An 18,301-nucleotide genomic window follows, 5' to 3' on the forward strand; every position below is an offset into this window, starting at 1 on the left:
TACCATGAGATTTCCATGTGTTTCCCATGTAGGAGCTTCTGCTTTGTACAGTGCTTCAAACTGTTTCCAGTAATTAGGAACTAGTTCCTTGTCCAACTTTTCAACACACTGGAAGTATTGAGCCTTAAATAAACCAATAGACAAATTAACTTCTCACATGCACGCTCAACCGTCTTTTACAATCACAAGTGGACAAGGTTACTCACCATGTAAGGGTGCCTCTCGTCCTGAAAATAAGTGAGTAGTTGGAGGACACAGCGCAGAATGCAGATCCTCTCATCATAGTAATAGTCGGCAAGCTGTGAATACATAGTGTCAATTGGTATCAACTTGGTATTGTGTCTAACAGCACTTTCCTCCCCCATACACTGCCAACGCGTCCATCACAAGAACACAGAGCGCCCAAACATTACTACAGGTGGAGTTTCAACTAAGCAGTTTTTAAGTTATTGGGGGGGAAAATACTTAATTAGCTTTACAGAACTCAATAAAACATGTTCAAAGGGACATGGCTGTAACTACACTGCTAAGTGAGAAAACTTGCAAAAGAAAGGGAAAAAGACAGAGACAGATGATGTCTCCTCCTCATCCCTATTATCCTCTGTCAGATATGATCAGTGGTCACCATTTCAGAGTTACCACTTCAGACAGTAACATATAAACCCACAAGCTTTGGAAAACACGGGAGCATACATCTGCCCAGCTAAATTCCTGATATTAAGCCTAAAATCTTCTTTCTGTAGCAACTATTAACACTGTTCAAGTCGATCAAAGCATTTTCTAAAACCTGTTCCTTATAGAAGGAATACTTCAATTATTCCAAGATTTTCTGGATCCACAGAAATGAAGTTGCTTCTCTGTCAACAGATCTTTTCAACAGATACAAATGGAAATGACTAACCTTCAGCATCAGAGCCTGACTCTGCCTTTCATCCTGAGAAACTGTCTGTAAGCAAAACACGAACAAAGAAATATTTAAATACCTACTGACAAAATAGATATTCACAAAGAAAAGGACTGAAATAAACAAAAGCCAATTTTCCTTTCACTTTCTTTTGGAAAGACAGATTCCGAAAGCACAAAGCCAAAACACTCATTTTTAACAACATATTTATTCTTCATCTTCACTCTCCTCTACAATCTGTAGCTTTCCTGTGTTCCTGTAATAGAGAAAGGAGCTGAGTTCCTGCAGAGAGATTCAAGCAGGTACTAGAAAAGTAAGTTCTGGATATCTCCTATGACATTTCCTTAGAGCAGCACTGGAGCATTGTAGGTCCAGAGAAGAAAAGCTACAAAGCCATTTCCAAATCAGAACTCAGACTCACATGTGACCATGTGCATCAATAAACTACTGGTATTAAGGAAAGATGTGGATTAAGTAGAACATAAATGGGAGCTACGGACCGGCAAGGAGTCCCTTGTTCCTCTATAATCTTCTTGGAGATAAGACTGTAACAAACGCACACTCTGCTCTTCATCCAGACCCTGGAAAAACAGAAGGAAAATAGAGATGCTCTGAAATGGATAAAAGGCAACTGAATTCATTCAAGATGAAGATTCTCTCCAAATATTCAGGCAGCTCTTCTCTTCAAAACAAGTAATTTCGAAAACATGCCAAAAGACAATTTCTGAACCAGGCAAATACTTTAGTCACACTTCTGCTTAAAGCAATACACATAAGCTTTGATGTCACTTAGATGTAGCCAGTTTAACTTCAGCAACAGGAGCAAAACTGTCATTTAAATAAAGGTACTACCTTTATTCAACATCAAGAGGCTGATTTAAATATCAGAATCCTACTAACAATGCATTCCAAGTGCAGGGATAAAAAACATAACCAGATAGCACCTTCACTCACCAAAAACTTGCTGGCTCTCAGGCCCAGCTCTTTCAGTGGAGCGCTTACACTTTTATCAGCTTTTACTTTTTCTGCTGAGGATGTGCTAAAGAAAAAAAAAAGAAGAAATTTTAGTCACTAAAAATGCAGCAATCCCAAAAAATGCTCCCAGTTTTACCAGTTCCCAGTTTAACCAGTTTAAACTGGACATTTTTTACCTCAATGGCCTTTCAATATTTGATACACAGTATTTTGTAACCTTCCCACCACATGAGTGCACATTGTTCACAATCTTATTATTATAATAAATGCAGGCTATATTAATTCCATCTTTTCCAGTGAGGGACTCTGGATATCCTTTCGGAATGACTGAGTGTCAAGAGGAGTCACTTCTCCACAGGCTGCACACTTGCACATGATGGCAGCTCAGCAGGGTTAAGAGCTACCTAACAGGAATAATGACGGCAGAAACTTGCTGTTACTTCTTTCTGTCTGTATTTCATGCCCCAGAATGTTATGGAGTTAAGTGCTTTCTCTTGCTACTCCTCTCCTGAAATCTCAAGTCATGCAAGAGAGCAACAATCTATTTTTATGTAATCAGAAAGGAATATTCCACATGTTCCTCTACTTTTTAAGAGACCCCATTTTTGAGGTTAATTCCTAAAATCAGGCAATCACTATACCTTGGAGGCTTATAGTATGAAAGTCCCTCTGACAATCTCTGCAAGTGGTTGTTCAACTCTGACTCAATCTGTGCCTAAAGAAAGAGAGAACCAAATACTACTGAACAGCTTCTTCAACGTACATTATGGAGAATCAGATCTGTTAAATTTAAGTGAAGCAAAGAAATTCCACCACCACAAAGAGATAGGAACAACACAAGACAAGCATCTATGATTCAGACTGATTCAAGGTGCGCAACTGCACCAGGCAGCTCGCTGCCTTGCCTAATCACGGGAAGGGAGAGGAAATAGGAGGCAATGGACTGGATTCAGAAACATCTGGATCTCCAACCTCTGGGCAAATTCTTCAAAGCACAGGCTCCATCCCTGAAAATAAAGAAGGAAGCTGTACCATTCATCAGTAGCCCAGGCCAGCCAGTCTTGTGTCAGCTCCAGAAAGGGAACCCACTTTTTCACACACACCCTTCCAGGTAGGTCATGAAACAGCTATAAACAAGGGGTGGAAGAATGAACAAGTAGCAAAGACTGAGGACAAAACTTGCACGGAGGAAGAGAGGGAAGCAGCAAAGCGTATTTTCACTAATATCCAAAGAGATGTACAAGTGATGGATTTGGCCACAGAGTCTATTCAGTGATGGGCAAAGCTGCTTAGCAGGACAAGGACTTACTGGTTCTCTTAAAGATGATTTACCCAGAAGAACTCTCCATAATTGTCTGCTGCTCCTGCAAACAAAGAGAAAAGTTGGAGTATTTTAATGATGAACACTGTTTCAGGCTTCCATTCAGCTTACACCCTTTCAAACCTGCAATTACCTCAGACCACATCATGCTGCAAGATCGATACAAGAAAAATTATTTAAGGAATATTATTGCGAATGCCCCATCCATGGCAGTGTTCAAAGCCAGGTTGGATGGAGCCTTGGGTGCCACGGTTTAGTGTGCGGTGTTCCTGCCCATGGCAGGGGGTTGGAACTGGATGATCTTAAGGTCCTTTCCAACCTGAACTATTCTATGATTAGTTTTTACCTGACCAGTTTCAGATGCCCTGAGAAAACCCAGAAAAGATCCAAAGAAGGCAACAACTGATACAGCAAGACTTGCAATCTCATATCAAATCACATATGCTGCATAAAAGCCCAATTTGATTTTGCTAGTTGGACATTTCAGGTTAGTAAGAAGAAACCTGATGAAAGTACAGAGCAACATTTGATTCAGTTACATTCGACGCTTTCCTCCAAACAAATTCATAACAGTTTCATCCTTCACTCTAAGTGCAACATAAAACTGGGTGAAGTGAAAGATTCCAACACCTTCACCCAAGGTAGAATGATGTGCTACAGATCTTGATCTGCCCTTGGTTCCTGTTTCTGCCTGAGCACTCCATAGAAAAGCCAATCTGCACTATGAGGTATTACAAATCAGATCCTGGCACACAAATCCAGACAAAGGTCTCCTTACAACACCTCTAAAAGACGCTTGCCAAGAAAAAGAACATTTCAGGAACTTAGACAAATGACGACTTGTTAGCACCACACTGCAAGTCACAGTTAAGCCCACAGCTCCCCATGCACAGACTAAGGAAGCAAGATCACTCAGTAACTTTATTTTTAGAACAGCATCATCAAACTAACTCGCTGTGGCAGTGAAAGGCATCTGCAGCGTGCGACACATGGTGCCACCTGAATGCATGCCAAGACCTGCGATTTCCAGGGCACCTATCACCGTAACTTGTACCCGATTCCTCGACAGTCGGGCGCACCTCCCCGCGCAGGAGCTAAATAACCTCTCCGGGCTTGGTCAGCCACCAGCTGCGGGTGCAGCCGCACGGCCCACACACAGCACCCAAAAGCCACAGGGTTTTACCAAGAGAAGAATCACTTCATAGACCTGAGCACCAGCCCTGCAAAGCCAGCCCTCGACTTGTCCTAATGGGAATTAAACAGGCTGCGATGTGTGGCCAGCTCACATTAGACTCCAGCCAAGGAAGGGAAGCTCTTCGTATGTGATCCCACACAACTGTGGTGTTCTTGTCCCCATGAGGGCTTATAGATACTCATTAAATGAAAACCGCAGCTCTAGGGATGCTACAATAACCATCCAAGAAGTGCTCAGGCCAAATGAGGACACTGAAAGTGATCACCGAGCCCGGGATTCATTGAATCGCTCCACTGCACGCCTTCCCCACCTCCGGTTTGACTTTCAGACTTGCGAAGAGCTGTCCGCAAGGTGAAAACCAACCCCCGAACGCTCCGCTCCTCACGAGAGCAGCTCCGGGACGCGGGGGGAGGGCGGCCTGACCCCCACCTCCCGACACCTGAGCCCACACCGGGGCTTCAGCCCCACGCGAACAACCGCTCTTACTGAAGTCCCACCGAACGCTTCATCTTGCGCCGCACGGCACAGAGACACAGCGGCAGGGACGCCCGGCGAGCCGCTACCCCCTGCTCCGCCGAGCCGCCTCAGCGGGGTCCCTGAGGGCCCCCCTCAGCGAGGGGCGGGGCCGGGCCGGCGCGGGCCCCGCTGCCGTTAACCCTGCCGGGCCCGCCCCGCCCCGCTCCCGCCGCGGCCCCGCACGCCGCCAAGGCCGGGCCCCGCCCCCCGCCCCGGCCCCGCCGCAGCCGCCGCGCCCCGCACCTCGCGCGCGGCCCGCCCGCCGCCATCTTCGCTCCGCTCTCACGTGACACCGCCGCGCGAAACCGCCGTCGCCGCCTCCTCCTCCTCCCTCCGCGGCGCCGCTCTGCCCCCCCGCCCTCAGCGCGGCGGGGTGGGTCATGTGACTAGGCGGCAGAGACAAGATGGCTGCGTCCTACGAGGTGGGTGCGCTCTCATGGACTCCCGGGCGGCGGTCGGGGGAGGCCGCGGCTCCTCGGCGGGGCCTGGGGCTCACCCGGGCAGCGGCTCCGACACCCTCTGGGGGTGTTGCGGCCGCCGTCCCCGCTTTGCCCCGCCGCGGCTTCTTAGCGGCGAAGGCTGGGTTGCGGGATGCTGCGGCTGAGGGGGAGAGGAGGAGGGCGACGCGGAAGGACAGGGCAAAGGGAGCCCGCGGCGCTGCGGAGGACACAGGGAGGAGAGGAAGGACACAGGGAAGAAAGGGAGGAGGCAAGTGCTGCAGCGAGGGGGGTGCTGCTGGGCGTTTAGGATCACGTCAGTGCCCGTTGCAGCCGGTACGCGAATAACGAAACGGGCAGAAAAAGCTTAGTCCGGCTTGAAACTGGGGTAGTGAGTCCCGTTCGATGTCTGAGTGTGGAAGTGCAGAGGAGCTTCACGCTGCCTAAGGAGGGGGTGGAGGAGAGAACTGCAACAGGTAAATGAAATAATTCAGCAGTGAAACACATCGTGTTGCAAACTCTCAGGTCAGCGGCTTTTAAACCTGCTGCATTAGAGGAGGCGACTTGCGTTTTGTATAGTGAAATTCATCCTGGTCTTATAGCCGAGCTGGCAGGCTGCCTGCTGGGGGAAGCTGTCATGTATCATTATTGATGCAAGAGCTGGGTTGCAACTTAAAGTTGCCAGACTGAGTGGGAGATCTTTTTCAGTCTGGCTAGCATGTAGTATTTACCCTGCTTCTTCTCAAATAACCCTTAAGCTTCTCCTTCCCCTGGGCTCAGAAATGACAGCTGGGACCCAAAATCCATTATTGGTTGTCAGTAGGTATTGCCCAAGCCAGTTCTGTTTCATTAATTATACAATTAATTCTTCTCTCATGCTTTTTAAAAATGAATTGTGATGGCAAAAAGATTACACTTGGCCTGATCTAGCTGCATAGCAACAGTAAACATAATGAAGTCGTTTGGCAAGCAAGTATTTCAGGCTATACACATGAGGATGCCAGAAAGCTATCTATTAATAATTTAGAGTTTTCAGTACAAAGTCATAAATAACCAAACACTCCAGACCTACACTGTCTGACAGTGCAAACTTTAATAGTTACCCAGTAATAGTACTTCTAAAATCTCTCGTATCAGATTTATAACCTGGTGACACCATTCAACACTGAACGGAACCCACACAAGAACTTAAAATAAACTTCTATCCTTCCATGAAGGAGCTAATCTCTGATTTAGCTTATCCTGACAGTTCTGGTAACAGAGCAAAGTTAGATAAAGTATGCCCTTTGACAGTGATTTTTCTTTTCATGACTGTGATGTTTTCTTTTCTACTTCTGTTGTAAATACCATGCAGCATTATAAAACACCTGCTGCATTAGTGGAATTGTTCAATCATAACACCAGTAGCAGAAGAAGAGGTACACAGGAGTTTCACAGCAGCGGAAGGAGAAATAGTTAATAAAAGGAAGAACATTCTGTAAAAGTACTGGCAAAAGTACATAAAAATTAGGTTCTAAAATTACCTTTAAACTTTTAACTATATTTCAGATTCACACTATCATAATGAAGCCTTCTGGGTATCGTTATAGCTTCACAGTGCAATTCAGAGACACTGCAACAGAAACATGTCAAACTATCTGAATAGCCCAGCATTCAGTGGTTCATTTCTGTCACTTTAGGCTGACTTCTCTGGTTTTGGGGGCAGATGCCAGTATTGGCTGAGCCATTACCTCAGTGGCTTTTTCTTTCTTTGCCTGTGTTGACAGTTGACACAGAAGCTCAATTTAAATGGACCGTTAAGAACAAAACAGCTGTGCAAAAGCTTTAGTTTTTCTAGTAATTTCTTCAATTGTGTGCTTTTTATTGTTGATAGGGATTGCAGTAACAGGAAAAGGAATTCTTCCTAATGGACAGCTACTGAACAGATCGGGTCTCCTGAGGAAGATTTTGACAGCTTGAGCAACATTGGACTGGAATCATGTTAAAGAAGCCAGTGCTGGTGGAATCCCTGATTGTGTTCGTCATCGTTCTCTTTGTGCACACAGTGGTGTGGGACCGGTATTCCTGGTGCGCCGTCGCTCTCGCCATCCAGGCTTTTTATGTCCAGTTCAAATGGGACCGTCTGCTCCAGCTGGGTGGGGCTGTATTCCAGTTCCGTACAGCAGCAAACAGTGGCCTCCTGCCAGCTAGCATGGTCATCCCCTTGCTGGGGATAGTGATGAAGGAAAGGTGCAAGGCTGCTGGCATTGTGTACTTCGAACGCTTTGGCATAGTCGTGGCTTCCACTGGCATGCTGGTTGCTCTCTTCCTGTCAGTAATAGCGGTTGGCATCACAAAACCTGTGCCAACCAACACTTGCATACTTACTGGTATTGCTGGCAGTATAATTATCTATACCATGAAGCACTCTTTGACTGTGTCAGAAGTGATAGAGGTCCTAGAAGTGCTGCTAATTTTTGTCTACCTCAGTATGATCTTGCTGTACTTGTTGCCTCGATGTTTTACACCTGGAGAAGCATTGCTAGTTCTTGGAGGTATAAGTTTTGTTCTCAATCAGCTCATTAAACGCTCACTGAATGTAGTCGAGGGCAGAGGTGATCCCATAGACTTTTTCCTTCTGGTAGCAGTTGTTGGAGTTGTTCTTCTTGGGCTTTTTTTCACTGTGCTCTTCATTTTCATGGATTCAGGTACATGGATCTCCTCCATGTTTTTCCACATGATGACAGCAGTGCTAGGCTTAGGGGTCATCATGCCTTGGCTGTACCGACTGATCCAGAGAAACCCTTTGTTCTGGCTACTCCAGTTTCTGTTTCAGACACAGACAAGACTTTACCTTCTTGTATACTGGACCTTTTTGGCTGCTTCAGCATGTGGCATAGTTTTCTACCAGAATGCTAAGAGATCATCTGAATCTAAAAAACACCAGGCCTCGACTATAACCAGGAAATATTTCCATTTCATTGTTGTAGCTACTTATGTTCCTGGACTAATTTATGACCGCCAGCTTCTCTACGTTGCTGCAGTACTGTGTCTGGCAGTGTTTATCTTCTTAGAGTATATTCGGTACTTCAGGATCAAACCATTTGGCCAAACCCTTAGGCATCTGTTGTCTCTCTTCTTGGATGAAAGAGACAGTGGACCTCTGATCTTGACTCATATTTATCTCCTCCTTGGTATGTCCCTCCCAGTATGGTTGTTTCCCAGAGCTTGTGCTCCTAAAGGTACCTTGTCTGGGGCAGGAGCACTAGTCCCTTACTCTGGGGTGCTGGCAGTAGGGGTAGGAGACACTATTGCCTCTGTTTTTGGCAGTACAATGGGGGAAATCAAATGGCCAGGAACAAAGAAGACCTTTGAAGGGACAATGACAGCTATTTTTGCTCAGATCATTGCTGTGGCTCTTATTCTGATCTTTGACAGTAATGTGAATTTGAACTCCAGCTATGCCTGGATTTTGGCATCTGTGAGCTTAGTTTCTCTTTTGGAAGCTTACACGACCCAGATTGATAATCTTCTGTTGCCTCTCTACCTCCAGATAATGTTTATGGCATAGAAGTGCTTCCAGGAACAGAGGTTTCTCCCTTTCTAAAGAAAAGTGGTAATAGAATATGCACTGTAATGAGAACTCAAAGCTAATCTGAACACTGCTTCTGGTACAGCAGATAAAACTGTTAGAAATGAAAAGACCAATTTTAAATAAAGGCTTTGGTTTGATCTCAGTTTATTGCCTTTAAAACAGCATGAGCTGCTTTGTGGTCCCACCAGAACACAAACATGACTGACAAAAACAGCATCTGTGTTTAATAATCTAATTTAGGTTTCTTCTGGATGTCCAGGGGAAAAGTAAGTAGAGGAAGAAGAGGTAAGTCAATTAGAGGAACAAAAAAAATTAGGAATAAGCAAACCTCTCAGGTGCTGCCACCTCTGTACTGTATCAGAATCAAAACTTGTTTTGCTGTACTGAGTCCTGCTGTCTCTTATTACTGAATATGTTAATTCCTTCCTTCTGTCTAAGCATGATTTAAAGCATGTTATAATGGGGGCGGCCACACAGAGTGAGTACAACTGTCCAAATGTATCCAGTCACCATCAGTAAGAGCCACACTAATGCACTGCAATGCACAAGCACAACTTCAAACTCAGTAGCTGTAATAGCTGAGTTTATCCAGGGTGGGTGGGGAGGTTTGAGAATGCAAGTGACTGTTTATTCCAAGAAGTACTAACAAGAGGGTTGTAGTTTTAGCCCTGGCGGTTTATGCAACAAGAAGAATGTTTTATCTTTAGCAAGATTTTAATCTCTCAATTCATTTGGAATAATATTCAATAGGGGGAGGAGAACTAAGCCAAGTCACAGATAAAACTAATCACACATTGATCACAAAAGCAGAAAACCTGTTGAAGTCAATAAACTTTTCTAATGCTATTGGAGTTTTCTACTTTGCACATTTTTTCAGCTGGGTGTTTCATCAAGTCATTTATAAAAATGCTTCTATCAACAAATGGAGTAAACCCATTTAGTTAAAATTGTAACTCCCATTTTATGGCCAAAAAAACCCCATTCATTTTTGTGTATTAAACACTGCTGTACTGACAATCTTCCCATCAGTTCACCAAGCATCCATTAGAACAGAACACAGGAGCACATGCCTTCCCTGCCTTTTTCCTTCCCCTGAGAAGGATCCAAGCAGGAGATTTGTATTCCAGGATTCCTGTTTGCAGGATGAAGTTAACTTCTGACACTTCTTTTATTCGCTTTTGGGAACAGTTTTGCGGGAGTCCAAGATACCTCACACAATAGTGTCCTGCAGTCCTAGCCCTGAGACTGTGTCTTGAGTGAGAATAGGACTGGGGTGCAGTGAAAGTAGTCCTCTGGGCCAGCAAAATATGCCCCAGGATCTCATACTGTGTTTGTCCCTGCAACAAGCCAGGACTCAAAGAGCTGAAAGGCAGCATTGCCCAATTTAACACCTCTGTGGGCTCTTGAGGTTCCATACTGCTTTTCCTGAGGATGTCAAAAGATTCTTCAGAGTTGTTTTTGGTTAATAATACATAATTTCAACATGATTCTTTCAAGAACTGTAGTTTTTTTAATCAACACACCCAGAAATCAAACACTCAGCTACAGTTTACTAGAAATACTTAGAAGATTGATCATAGAAGCAGAGTTCCCATTTCATTCTGCCCACAATAGGATTATTTTTAATCACTGTTATTCAAGCAATAGGACAAAGACATAAGAATAAAAGTCAGCTGTCTTCACATGACACATTCACCTGCATTGCTGGGATTGACACAGCAAAGAATTGCACTAGATGAGCTCTTGACCTCAACAGAAAGGAATACAGAGTGTCTGCAAGAAGAAATACTTCTTAACTGGTCCCAGTCAAGGTGCAGTGGTCTTTAATGGCCTATTCTCAACACTGAAGAGGTTTCCTTACCAAAAGGACTGGGTGACTATTCTTACACTAGTAGGGCTCATACTGCAGTAGAAACTTGTCTAATGCAGGGGTATTTGGCTATGTCATGGGTCCTCATTCTGAGAAGAGGATAAATTAATCTCAAGAGCTGACCTAGTGAAAGATGTATTTAAAGGGAATGAATGATCAGAAAGGAATATTGATCAGCTATAGTCTCCAAAAGCCAATCACTAGCTTCAAGTGTAGAGCAATGGAAAAGGCAGTTCAGGAGTCGGCTGGAGCCTGGGAAGGAAGGAAGAGGTAAAAACAAAACTTCAGAGATTGTTCCAGTTCTGTGGGCGTGAAATCAATGCTGAGATACTGCCAACAGAAACTGTACAACATGCAAGACCACCAATAAGTTTATCCTGGCTATTGCACCGAAAAAGCCCTAGTTTCCTTAGCTGCTTGTTAGGATGGTGACCTTACCAGTTCTCTTTGCTCCAACTGGTGTCTTTGGCCTCCATCACATGGAAGGTGAATGCGTGGCGAGAAGACTCTGAGCTGTTCAGTTCACTCTTATGGACAACTTCACCGTGGATGAGAATGAGTCCTCCTGTTTGAAAGAACCATCTGTATTGCTCTTTTTCACATTGTGAGTGCTAGCTTTAAAATACAAGGGAAGTTGCAAGTGTTAAAATACATTTTTAGCTCTCTTATTTCTTGGGCTGTAAAGCAGACGTGTTTGGGGGCTGTTTGTACCTTTACTTATAGGCAGAGGTATGAACTGGTTGTCATCATAGGCTGGATCTGATCCTACAAACTCTACACACGTTGAGCTACCTGAAGCTGCACGGACCATTCTCCGGGTAATTCCTCCTGCAAATCCACAGAATAAGCAGACACATCAAAATTAAACAGCTGGCTATATTCTGCACAGCAAGGAACACTAGCTGTGATTTCTCTTGGCAATGATAAGAACATTATTACAGTATATTCAGTCTTTTCCTTAGGAATTTGGGAGGGGTTTTTCATCAAGCAAAGATTCAGAATTTTCCAGCTGTGGCAGAAACTGCTAAAACGACTGCCTTTTTGCCTTTCTAGCTCTTTCTGTACATTACAACACAGCCCTTTAAGAACATAAATAGTTATACACTTAAGCAAAGCCAACCTTTCGTCCATTTCTCCTTTCTGTAAGAGCATAAACTGCAATCAGAGCACAGCTGACTCCAGAATTTATGAGGGAGGAGTACCTTAAGAGCACTATGATTACACTCACTGAGTAAATGCTTAGGTGAGCACCAGTTTAAAGCTCATTAGTGTGCCCTAGAGGCAGTGAAAAACAGAAAACTGTGCTTATAATCCAATAGTGGTTACACACACAGAGCAACAACCATCAGTCACAACCACCAGTACATCAGTCTGTGCTGTCTGGTTTTGTGTGTGTTCCCCTAGGACACTGTTTTCCAATGGCTTGGATGGTATCCAAGTAATCCTTGCATAGACTTCAAGGCTTTCCTTGTTCACTGAAATTCAGACCAATATTTGACAGTTATGTGTGTGTGTGTAAGAGCATTTTTATTCCCATTACATGGGGCTGTAAGGACTAAACAGTTTTGTAAAGGGGGGACAGGGCAGAAAAAATGATTTCTCAGTGTACCCCTACTCTGGAAGGCAAAAGGAAGATTATTACCCTTTGCAGTCCAGATCAAACTTGATGAACTACAATCAAAACTGAGGACAGAGCACCAACATATTGCAATGACCTGTTTCACTACAGGGAAAAAGAGCCCAGTAGGTTAAGACCTTCTTTACATTAAAGTCTTAACATTCAGTGGCCTGGTAGGTGAAAAGCTACAGGAGCAGTTTTAATGGGCCTCACCTTTACAGATTCTGGCTTAAATAAATGATCAGGATTACTGTCCTTCCTTTCCCAGTGCCCTGATTTCTTTGTTTCTAGGCTAGATATCAATTTAAAACTAAACGTAGCGTCGGGCATGTGCAGCACCTTTTTTTAATTAAAAAAATACTGTTATATTAGACTCATCTGAGCGACTAGTGGCCAAGAGCAAAGTGAAGCAGCTCGTAACCTGCTGAAAAACATGGCAGTATATTTGACAACAGCACAGGAGGAGATCTTTGTAGTAAATAAAGTTGTTCTTTCGACAAGGACAAAATGCACTTCTGCAGGCACTGTGCAATGCAGAGAACACAACACAGTCTGTGTCACCCTCCACTCTTTAGCAAGGAGATGGCATGTGTTTCACAGCACACACCAAATGCTACAACTCTTACTGGTGTGAGAGCCAGGAATGAACCACAAGCATCCATTCTCCTGCGTGGCATCCTCCAGGGCGATCCAGAACCCGAGGATCCTGCCCAGGGGCTCTGTGTACAGGAAGGTGGCATCCTGGTGTGGTGTCACTGCAACAAGAGACAGGCACTGGAGTCCTTTAATGCCTGAGGAATTCAGTGCCATTAGAAGGACAACAGGCTTGCATCTCCCTGAATTCTTGACCTACCCTGCCCACTCATATATCATACACGTTAAGTCTGTCATAGAAATGCCACTTTTCAGCCTGCTGGAAATGTAAAAGTAGCTCTTTGTTCAAGTTGCATATGATGTGGAAACATTTCTGTAAAATGTGGATGCTTTTTAATTATTGTAAGAAGATTTGGATCACAAACCTCACAGGCTTAAGCCTGATTCTGAGCATTTTTCCTAGTGATATTCTTTTCCTAAAGCAGTATTATCTTCAGTGTGATGTAGAGACAATACAAGTCTTACCTTCACCACCAATGCCAGGTTGCTGCAAGGAAAGAAAGGTGATGTGTGAAGAGTTTCACAGCTTCCCACCTAACAGGGTCTTATTTCTTGAGTGACGAGACAACTTGAATTACTGTACCTTGAAGATATACATGCTTTGCACAACTACTGGTCTCTCAAGGCCTAGTTTTCTTCCCAATTCCTGCAAGAAAACTTTCCAAGATTTACATTTGCTGTTTCCTGCACACTTTAAAGCCTTCTTCTTTGAAGATACTTACATTTTCTTTCACAGACAAAATCACTATCCTGGGGAGTCAAGAAAATTCACTGCTCCATAATTTATTTCCCACACACACAGACCATTCTAGGAAACAGTAACAGCTCACCTGCACCTTGGAGGAGTGGGTGACTTGCTTGAAGACAGGGTCATAAGCATGTAAAGCTGAGGGGAAATAAAAGGCTCAGACTGAAGACTTCATTAACTGAAGGGACTTGGCAGCTCACAGTGGATGAGTCGCAGGGCTGACAGCCAAGCGAGATAAAGTGCAGCCAGCAACTTTCATCCCTCCTAAGAGTTGTTATACATGGCTTATCACACCTAAGGTGGTATGACACTTGTAGAAAGACCAAAAATATCATCACTCACTGGCCACAAACTGCAGCCATGTAAGAACAGTATACAGCAGTGAATAAAACCTAAATGTTATGTGATTAAGCATTATATTATGCAAATTCTAACATGACAACCAGTATATATGACCCTGAGGGTGAATTCACCCTTTAAAAAACACAGTTCTTAAAACTTACCAAAGAAAGTAATTACTATAAAAAAGAGCTAAGGCTCAGCTTTGATGCCCTTTAACCCTTGCAGCCCACAGGTCAGAGCTGTTTGCATACAGATGCTTGCTACAGCCCAGCTGTGACAAAACCATAAAGCAAAATCTTGGGATCACGCCTCCACTTCATCCCGATTGTATTTGCCGCAAGGACACACAAGTGGGTCCAGCAGGGGCTGCTCCTGAGCAAGAGATGAGGCCGGACGCAATCAAATGCAGTCATTACAGAAAGTAAGTCTAGAGACGCCTTTTGAATGGTTAAGTTGTTTAGTCAGCAAGCATCTACAGTTGTTCTCACTTCCCCTGGGGAAAAGCTGAAGTCTAAGAGAATGGCAGGGGCTGGGAACGGGAGTGTTTTTTCTGAGAAAACCAAAGAACCAAGAACTCTCAGTACTGAATTTCCAAGTTCAGTCACGTTTAATCTGAACAAAGTTCATGCATTAGGAGATGCGTGAATTCTGCTCTCATTTTGCATGTACTGTTTGAAAACAAAAAGGGATCAGAACCCAAGTTCAGTAGTAGGGAGAGAGGAAATAGGTTAAACTGGAACCAGTAAGGTTAAAGAAAAGGTTCTGGTGACACCAAAGGAGGGAGGACAGCTTCACCATTGACAACCCACCACTGCACAGGACACAGAAGACAGTTTGATCTGTACTGAATTTGACAGTAGTAAATCTTTTAGAGCAATGTCTTACATAAAAGAGACAAGGGCTGAAGTCCAAACTTTCACGTGTCAGTGACCCTGAGCTATGCACAGCTGAAAAACCTCTTAAAAGACTTTTCCTGAAAAGGATCATAACAGAATATTTTTAAGTCTTTTGACAGCAGAAAGTGAGGGGCAACACAGAGAATTACAGAGACAGTGACAGAGTGATGTGGGGAAAAGCAGTGATGTGTAGAAATCACATTGGAGAATTTAATGCAGAAACCCAGAGTAAAACAGCCCTAGGTTGCAAAGATAGGAGCTGCGTGGTCACAATGGTAAGAGGGGGGTGAGGTTTGTGGTGTTTGATGCAGTTGTCCCCAGGAGGCACAAAGAAGCAGCACAAGAACAGAAGAGGGAAGTCGCTTCCCTGCTCAGAAACGTTTTAACTCAGATGGCCAGGGTTATTTATAATGAGTAGGTCTGGGGAAAGCCTCATATCTGAAAACCACCTCCCTCTTCTCTGTCCCTCTCAGAACACCATCCTTTAAACATACCGTGGCCAATCTTGCTGACAGATTTCTCCTTTGGAATCAGAAAGTTACCTATGAAGCAAAAGTAGAATTTAACATTGTTTGCAGAGCAGGAATCATCCCTAGATCTGGAAACTGGCCCCAAGCCCTCACTCCAACTTGTGTTCCCTCCCTGTGGCTAACAGGGCTTACCTCTCTCATCCAAAACGCCTTTCTCAAAGAAGAATCTAATCTTGTCTCCACTGGTTAGGAAATAATCCGAGCTACCCTGCCAGGGATAAGAGCCCAGTAAAGACACAAACGAGCCTTCGATCAAAGCATTTATACTCACCTGCATCTTCATCCCATCAAGATGCAGCATAAACAAAGCACAGTCAATAAAATCACTCATAAAAAGGCTTACCACAATGCTAAATGTCTTGGCATTGATTAGGACTTTACAAGAACCTCTCACATTGAGGCTACCCTTGTTTTTGTGTTGCTGGCTGCCTGGAAAAGAACCTATTTTCGGTCAGCAAAACAAGTACAAAGTTATCTGTGAGAGCTGCATGTGGCTACAGGGGCAGTAGTTGTGAGGGCTGGAAGCACACATCCTCCCCTCCTTTGCCATCCAGTAAGTTCATCACCAAATAGATAGAAATCAGGAGAGCAAATGCCTCCTCCAGTACTACATTGTTAGAAGAAAGAGTCCTGCTCCCCCAGAGTGAATCCTGAGCAGCATTTGCCTTTTCCCTTCTTTTTTTCCAATGCTCCGATGGGGACTGCCCTGCCATTCTTGGTACCTGTGCCTGGAGCTGCTCCTTTTCCTTGGTGGAGAACTCAGTGCGGCAGTGCGGTGGCACTTCCATCTCCGCTATGATTCTCTGAATCTGGTTCCTCATGCTGTCACACTCCTCTGCGGTGAAAAAATGCTCTAGGACAAGGAAGCCATCCTCATGGAACTGGAAAAGATGGGGTGACTACTTTCCCCCCGAGCATTCTGAAGAAGCAGCACAGAGCAAGAGAAAACAGTTCTGTCCCTTTACTGTGCCTCAGCTCAGCGTGAAAACCAACCCAACTTCAGCTCTGCAGCTGCACAACATGCTTTTAAGTTTCAGTTTCAGGAGGGGTTTCTATTGTAAAAAAGATTGTTCATTACCAGGCTCAGATTCTATACAGTTAAGAACAATTTGTCTCAGCTCCTCAGTCCACAAAGCAGAGACGGTATCATGGCTAGAGCCTTCGCGGTTTAAGATGTGTAGCCAGCAACGATTAAATTACAACACCTGCTAGCACGAACAGAGCAGTCACACCTGTATGCCAACTAAAAGAGAGATTCCTTTACAAGCTGGAAAGCATTGTTTTCTCTAAGGGAATAATCTCTGGGTGATTTCTCATGGTTGACTACACAGTGCCTTACAAAACGAAGTGAACTCTGTTGGCACTACTGTTTCTTTATATAGAATACCCTGGAGATTATCCTTTGACAGGCAGATTTCGAGTTCAACGGCTGAGAGCTGAGCAGCAGAGACAGGAGGGCACAAGAGAAATTCCTCCAAGACCTCTGTGGGACAAGCTGCCCTCTGGAAGAGTTTGTATCCATGGCAGGGTCCTCACACACTCAAAACGGATGTAATGCAAGAAGCTGAGAAGAATATAGAGTGTTTGTAAAGCAGATCTTTGCTAGACCTGACCACAGGTTAACTAGTAGCGACCATATCTTACAAGTATTGTCACCTGCCTGTGCTACAGACACGCTCCCTCCCCAGGGTGCAGCTCCTTACCTTTTGGATCTGAGGCTGGCTTACAAATGCCATCAGGGCAGAGGCTCCCAGGATCCCACCAGCAAACCACAATACCACCAGGCTCTGCAGGGCTGACTCCCCGCCTCTTCACGTGATCCTTGTCCCAGCATGTGATAAAAGCAAGCACTGGGCAGCCAGGCTGTTGCGCAGCCAGCAGAGCTGCCTCTCAAGGCATTCTGTACCATCTCCGACTGTTCCTGGTGGGGACGTTTGGGGCTGCAGAGTTTTGCTTTGGCTCTTGGTGCTGACAAAGTGCAAACAAATTTTGCTCAGATGCAACTACGAACTTGATTCGCTTCTTAACTCCAAAGGGGAATCATTAAAAAAATAGAGCAGTTACAATGGTAAATGCAGTGGTAAAATAACATAAAGGAGGTAAAATAAGATTCAAGTGGGGCAAAAAGAGTTAAAAGGTTTTAAACACATTTAAAGTAGCAATTCAGGCTTCTTACAGAGTCGTTTTATGCTTGGTCAGCGAGTCCTGCCTGTGCTTCAGCATGCTCACCTAAGAGGGATTCCAGCAAGCCAAGAGATAACAAGCGTCAGCCTAAAGGGTGTTCAAGCTAAAAAGCTCTGACTGAGGGTTTGACAGCACTCACAGAGAATCTCCCTGCTGTCTTCACTCACAGACACTCTTTGGCCATTTACACCTTCACTTGCTCAGTTCACTCTCCTGCAGCTCCAAATGTGCATGTAAATCACTAAACCCAAAGCCACAGCTCAAACCAGAGAGAGAAAACGCAGAAGTTAGGTTTAAAATGCAGAGGAGTGAAGAACAGATGCCAGCCCAGCGGTGGCGCTCCCCACCAACACATCCTTCCCATGGCACAGGAATCCATGGGGAAAGTTTTTCTCTCCAGCGAAAAATATCTTTGGCTTTTGCAGGAAACTCAAAAAAACATCCTTTAAGCAGCACTCCACAATAAAATAACAGCATGCGGGCCGTTTTAGGCATCACTCCCCCAGCCAGAAGAAAACCTAGCAAAATGGAGTGCAA

The 18,301-nt window shown here is 44.5% G+C and overlaps 3 protein-coding genes across 7 annotated transcripts in view; 1 reads left to right on the forward strand and 2 right to left on the reverse strand.

The window, feature by feature from the left end:
* NUP188 (nucleoporin 188) overlaps nucleotides 1-5,247 on the reverse strand; it is a 27,258-nt gene extending 22,011 nt beyond the window's left edge. The window contains exons 1-8 of one of the 3 annotated variants that reach the window (XM_065695683.1): nucleotides 5,155-5,247; nucleotides 3,189-3,243; nucleotides 2,521-2,594; nucleotides 1,859-1,943; nucleotides 1,405-1,485; nucleotides 902-946; nucleotides 207-299; nucleotides 4-123 (exon numbers count right to left, since the gene is read on the reverse strand). In XM_065695683.1, coding sequence (XP_065551755.1) covers nucleotides 4-123; nucleotides 207-299; nucleotides 902-946; nucleotides 1,405-1,485; nucleotides 1,859-1,943; nucleotides 2,521-2,594; nucleotides 3,189-3,243; nucleotides 5,155-5,180 — 579 coding nt within the window. In that variant the 5' untranslated portion in view covers nucleotides 5,181-5,247. Of the gene's footprint in view, nucleotides 1-3; nucleotides 124-206; nucleotides 300-901; nucleotides 947-1,404; nucleotides 1,486-1,858; nucleotides 1,944-2,520; nucleotides 2,595-3,188; nucleotides 3,244-4,881; nucleotides 4,994-5,154 lie in introns of those variants that run through there. The other 2 variants (XM_065695684.1, XM_065695685.1) reach the window with 2 other exon arrangements.
* DOLK (dolichol kinase) lies at nucleotides 5,167-9,768 on the forward strand. Of its 2 annotated transcripts, none has more exons than XM_065695688.1 (2): nucleotides 5,167-5,333; nucleotides 7,222-9,768. In XM_065695688.1, the coding sequence occupies exon 2, from the start codon at nucleotides 7,327-7,329 to the stop codon at nucleotides 8,896-8,898; it is 1,572 nt and encodes a 523-aa protein (XP_065551760.1). In that variant the 5' UTR covers nucleotides 5,167-5,333; nucleotides 7,222-7,326; the 3' UTR covers nucleotides 8,899-9,768. The 2 variants fall into 2 exon arrangements, with proteins under 2 accessions (XP_065551760.1, XP_065551761.1); XM_065695689.1 differs by lacking the exon at nucleotides 5,167-5,333 and adding an exon at nucleotides 5,353-5,824.
* PHYHD1 (phytanoyl-CoA dioxygenase domain containing 1) lies at nucleotides 9,050-17,408 on the reverse strand. 2 transcript variants are annotated; one of them, XM_065695691.1, is made up of 11 exons: nucleotides 17,284-17,408; nucleotides 16,303-16,461; nucleotides 15,713-15,788; nucleotides 15,545-15,592; nucleotides 13,895-13,950; nucleotides 13,648-13,710; nucleotides 13,530-13,551; nucleotides 13,037-13,165; nucleotides 11,504-11,620; nucleotides 11,231-11,357; nucleotides 9,050-11,044 (listed from the first exon to the last, which is right to left on the reverse strand). In XM_065695691.1, the coding sequence occupies exons 1-11, from the start codon at nucleotides 17,314-17,316 to the stop codon at nucleotides 10,999-11,001; spliced, it is 876 nt and encodes a 291-aa protein (XP_065551763.1). In that variant the 5' UTR covers nucleotides 17,317-17,408; the 3' UTR covers nucleotides 9,050-10,998. The 2 variants fall into 2 exon arrangements, with proteins under 2 accessions (XP_065551763.1, XP_065551762.1); XM_065695690.1 differs by lacking the exon at nucleotides 13,037-13,165 and having other exon boundaries at nucleotides 17,284-17,331.
* Between the last annotated feature and the right edge of the window lie 893 nt (nucleotides 17,409-18,301).

Source organism: Lathamus discolor, chromosome 15 (genome assembly GCF_037157495.1).
Source record: "Lathamus discolor isolate bLatDis1 chromosome 15, bLatDis1.hap1, whole genome shotgun sequence".
Taxonomy (NCBI): domain Eukaryota; kingdom Metazoa; phylum Chordata; class Aves; order Psittaciformes; family Psittacidae; genus Lathamus; species Lathamus discolor.

Coding starts and splice junctions, on each gene's coding strand:
- DOLK (XM_065695688.1), top strand. CDS start 7,327: ATGTTAAAGAAGCCAGTGCTGGTGGAATCCCTGATTGTGTTCGTCATC.
- PHYHD1 (XM_065695691.1), bottom strand. CDS start 17,316: ATGGCATTTGTAAGCCAGCCTCAGATCCAAAAG. Junction 16,462..17,283: donor GCCAGCCTCAGATCCAAAAG/GTAAGGAGCTGC, acceptor CATCTTTTCCAG/TTCCATGAGGATGGCTTCCT. Junction 13,552..13,647: donor AAAGCATGTATATCTTCAAG/GTACAGTAATTC, acceptor CTTTCCTTGCAG/CAACCTGGCATTGGTGGTGA.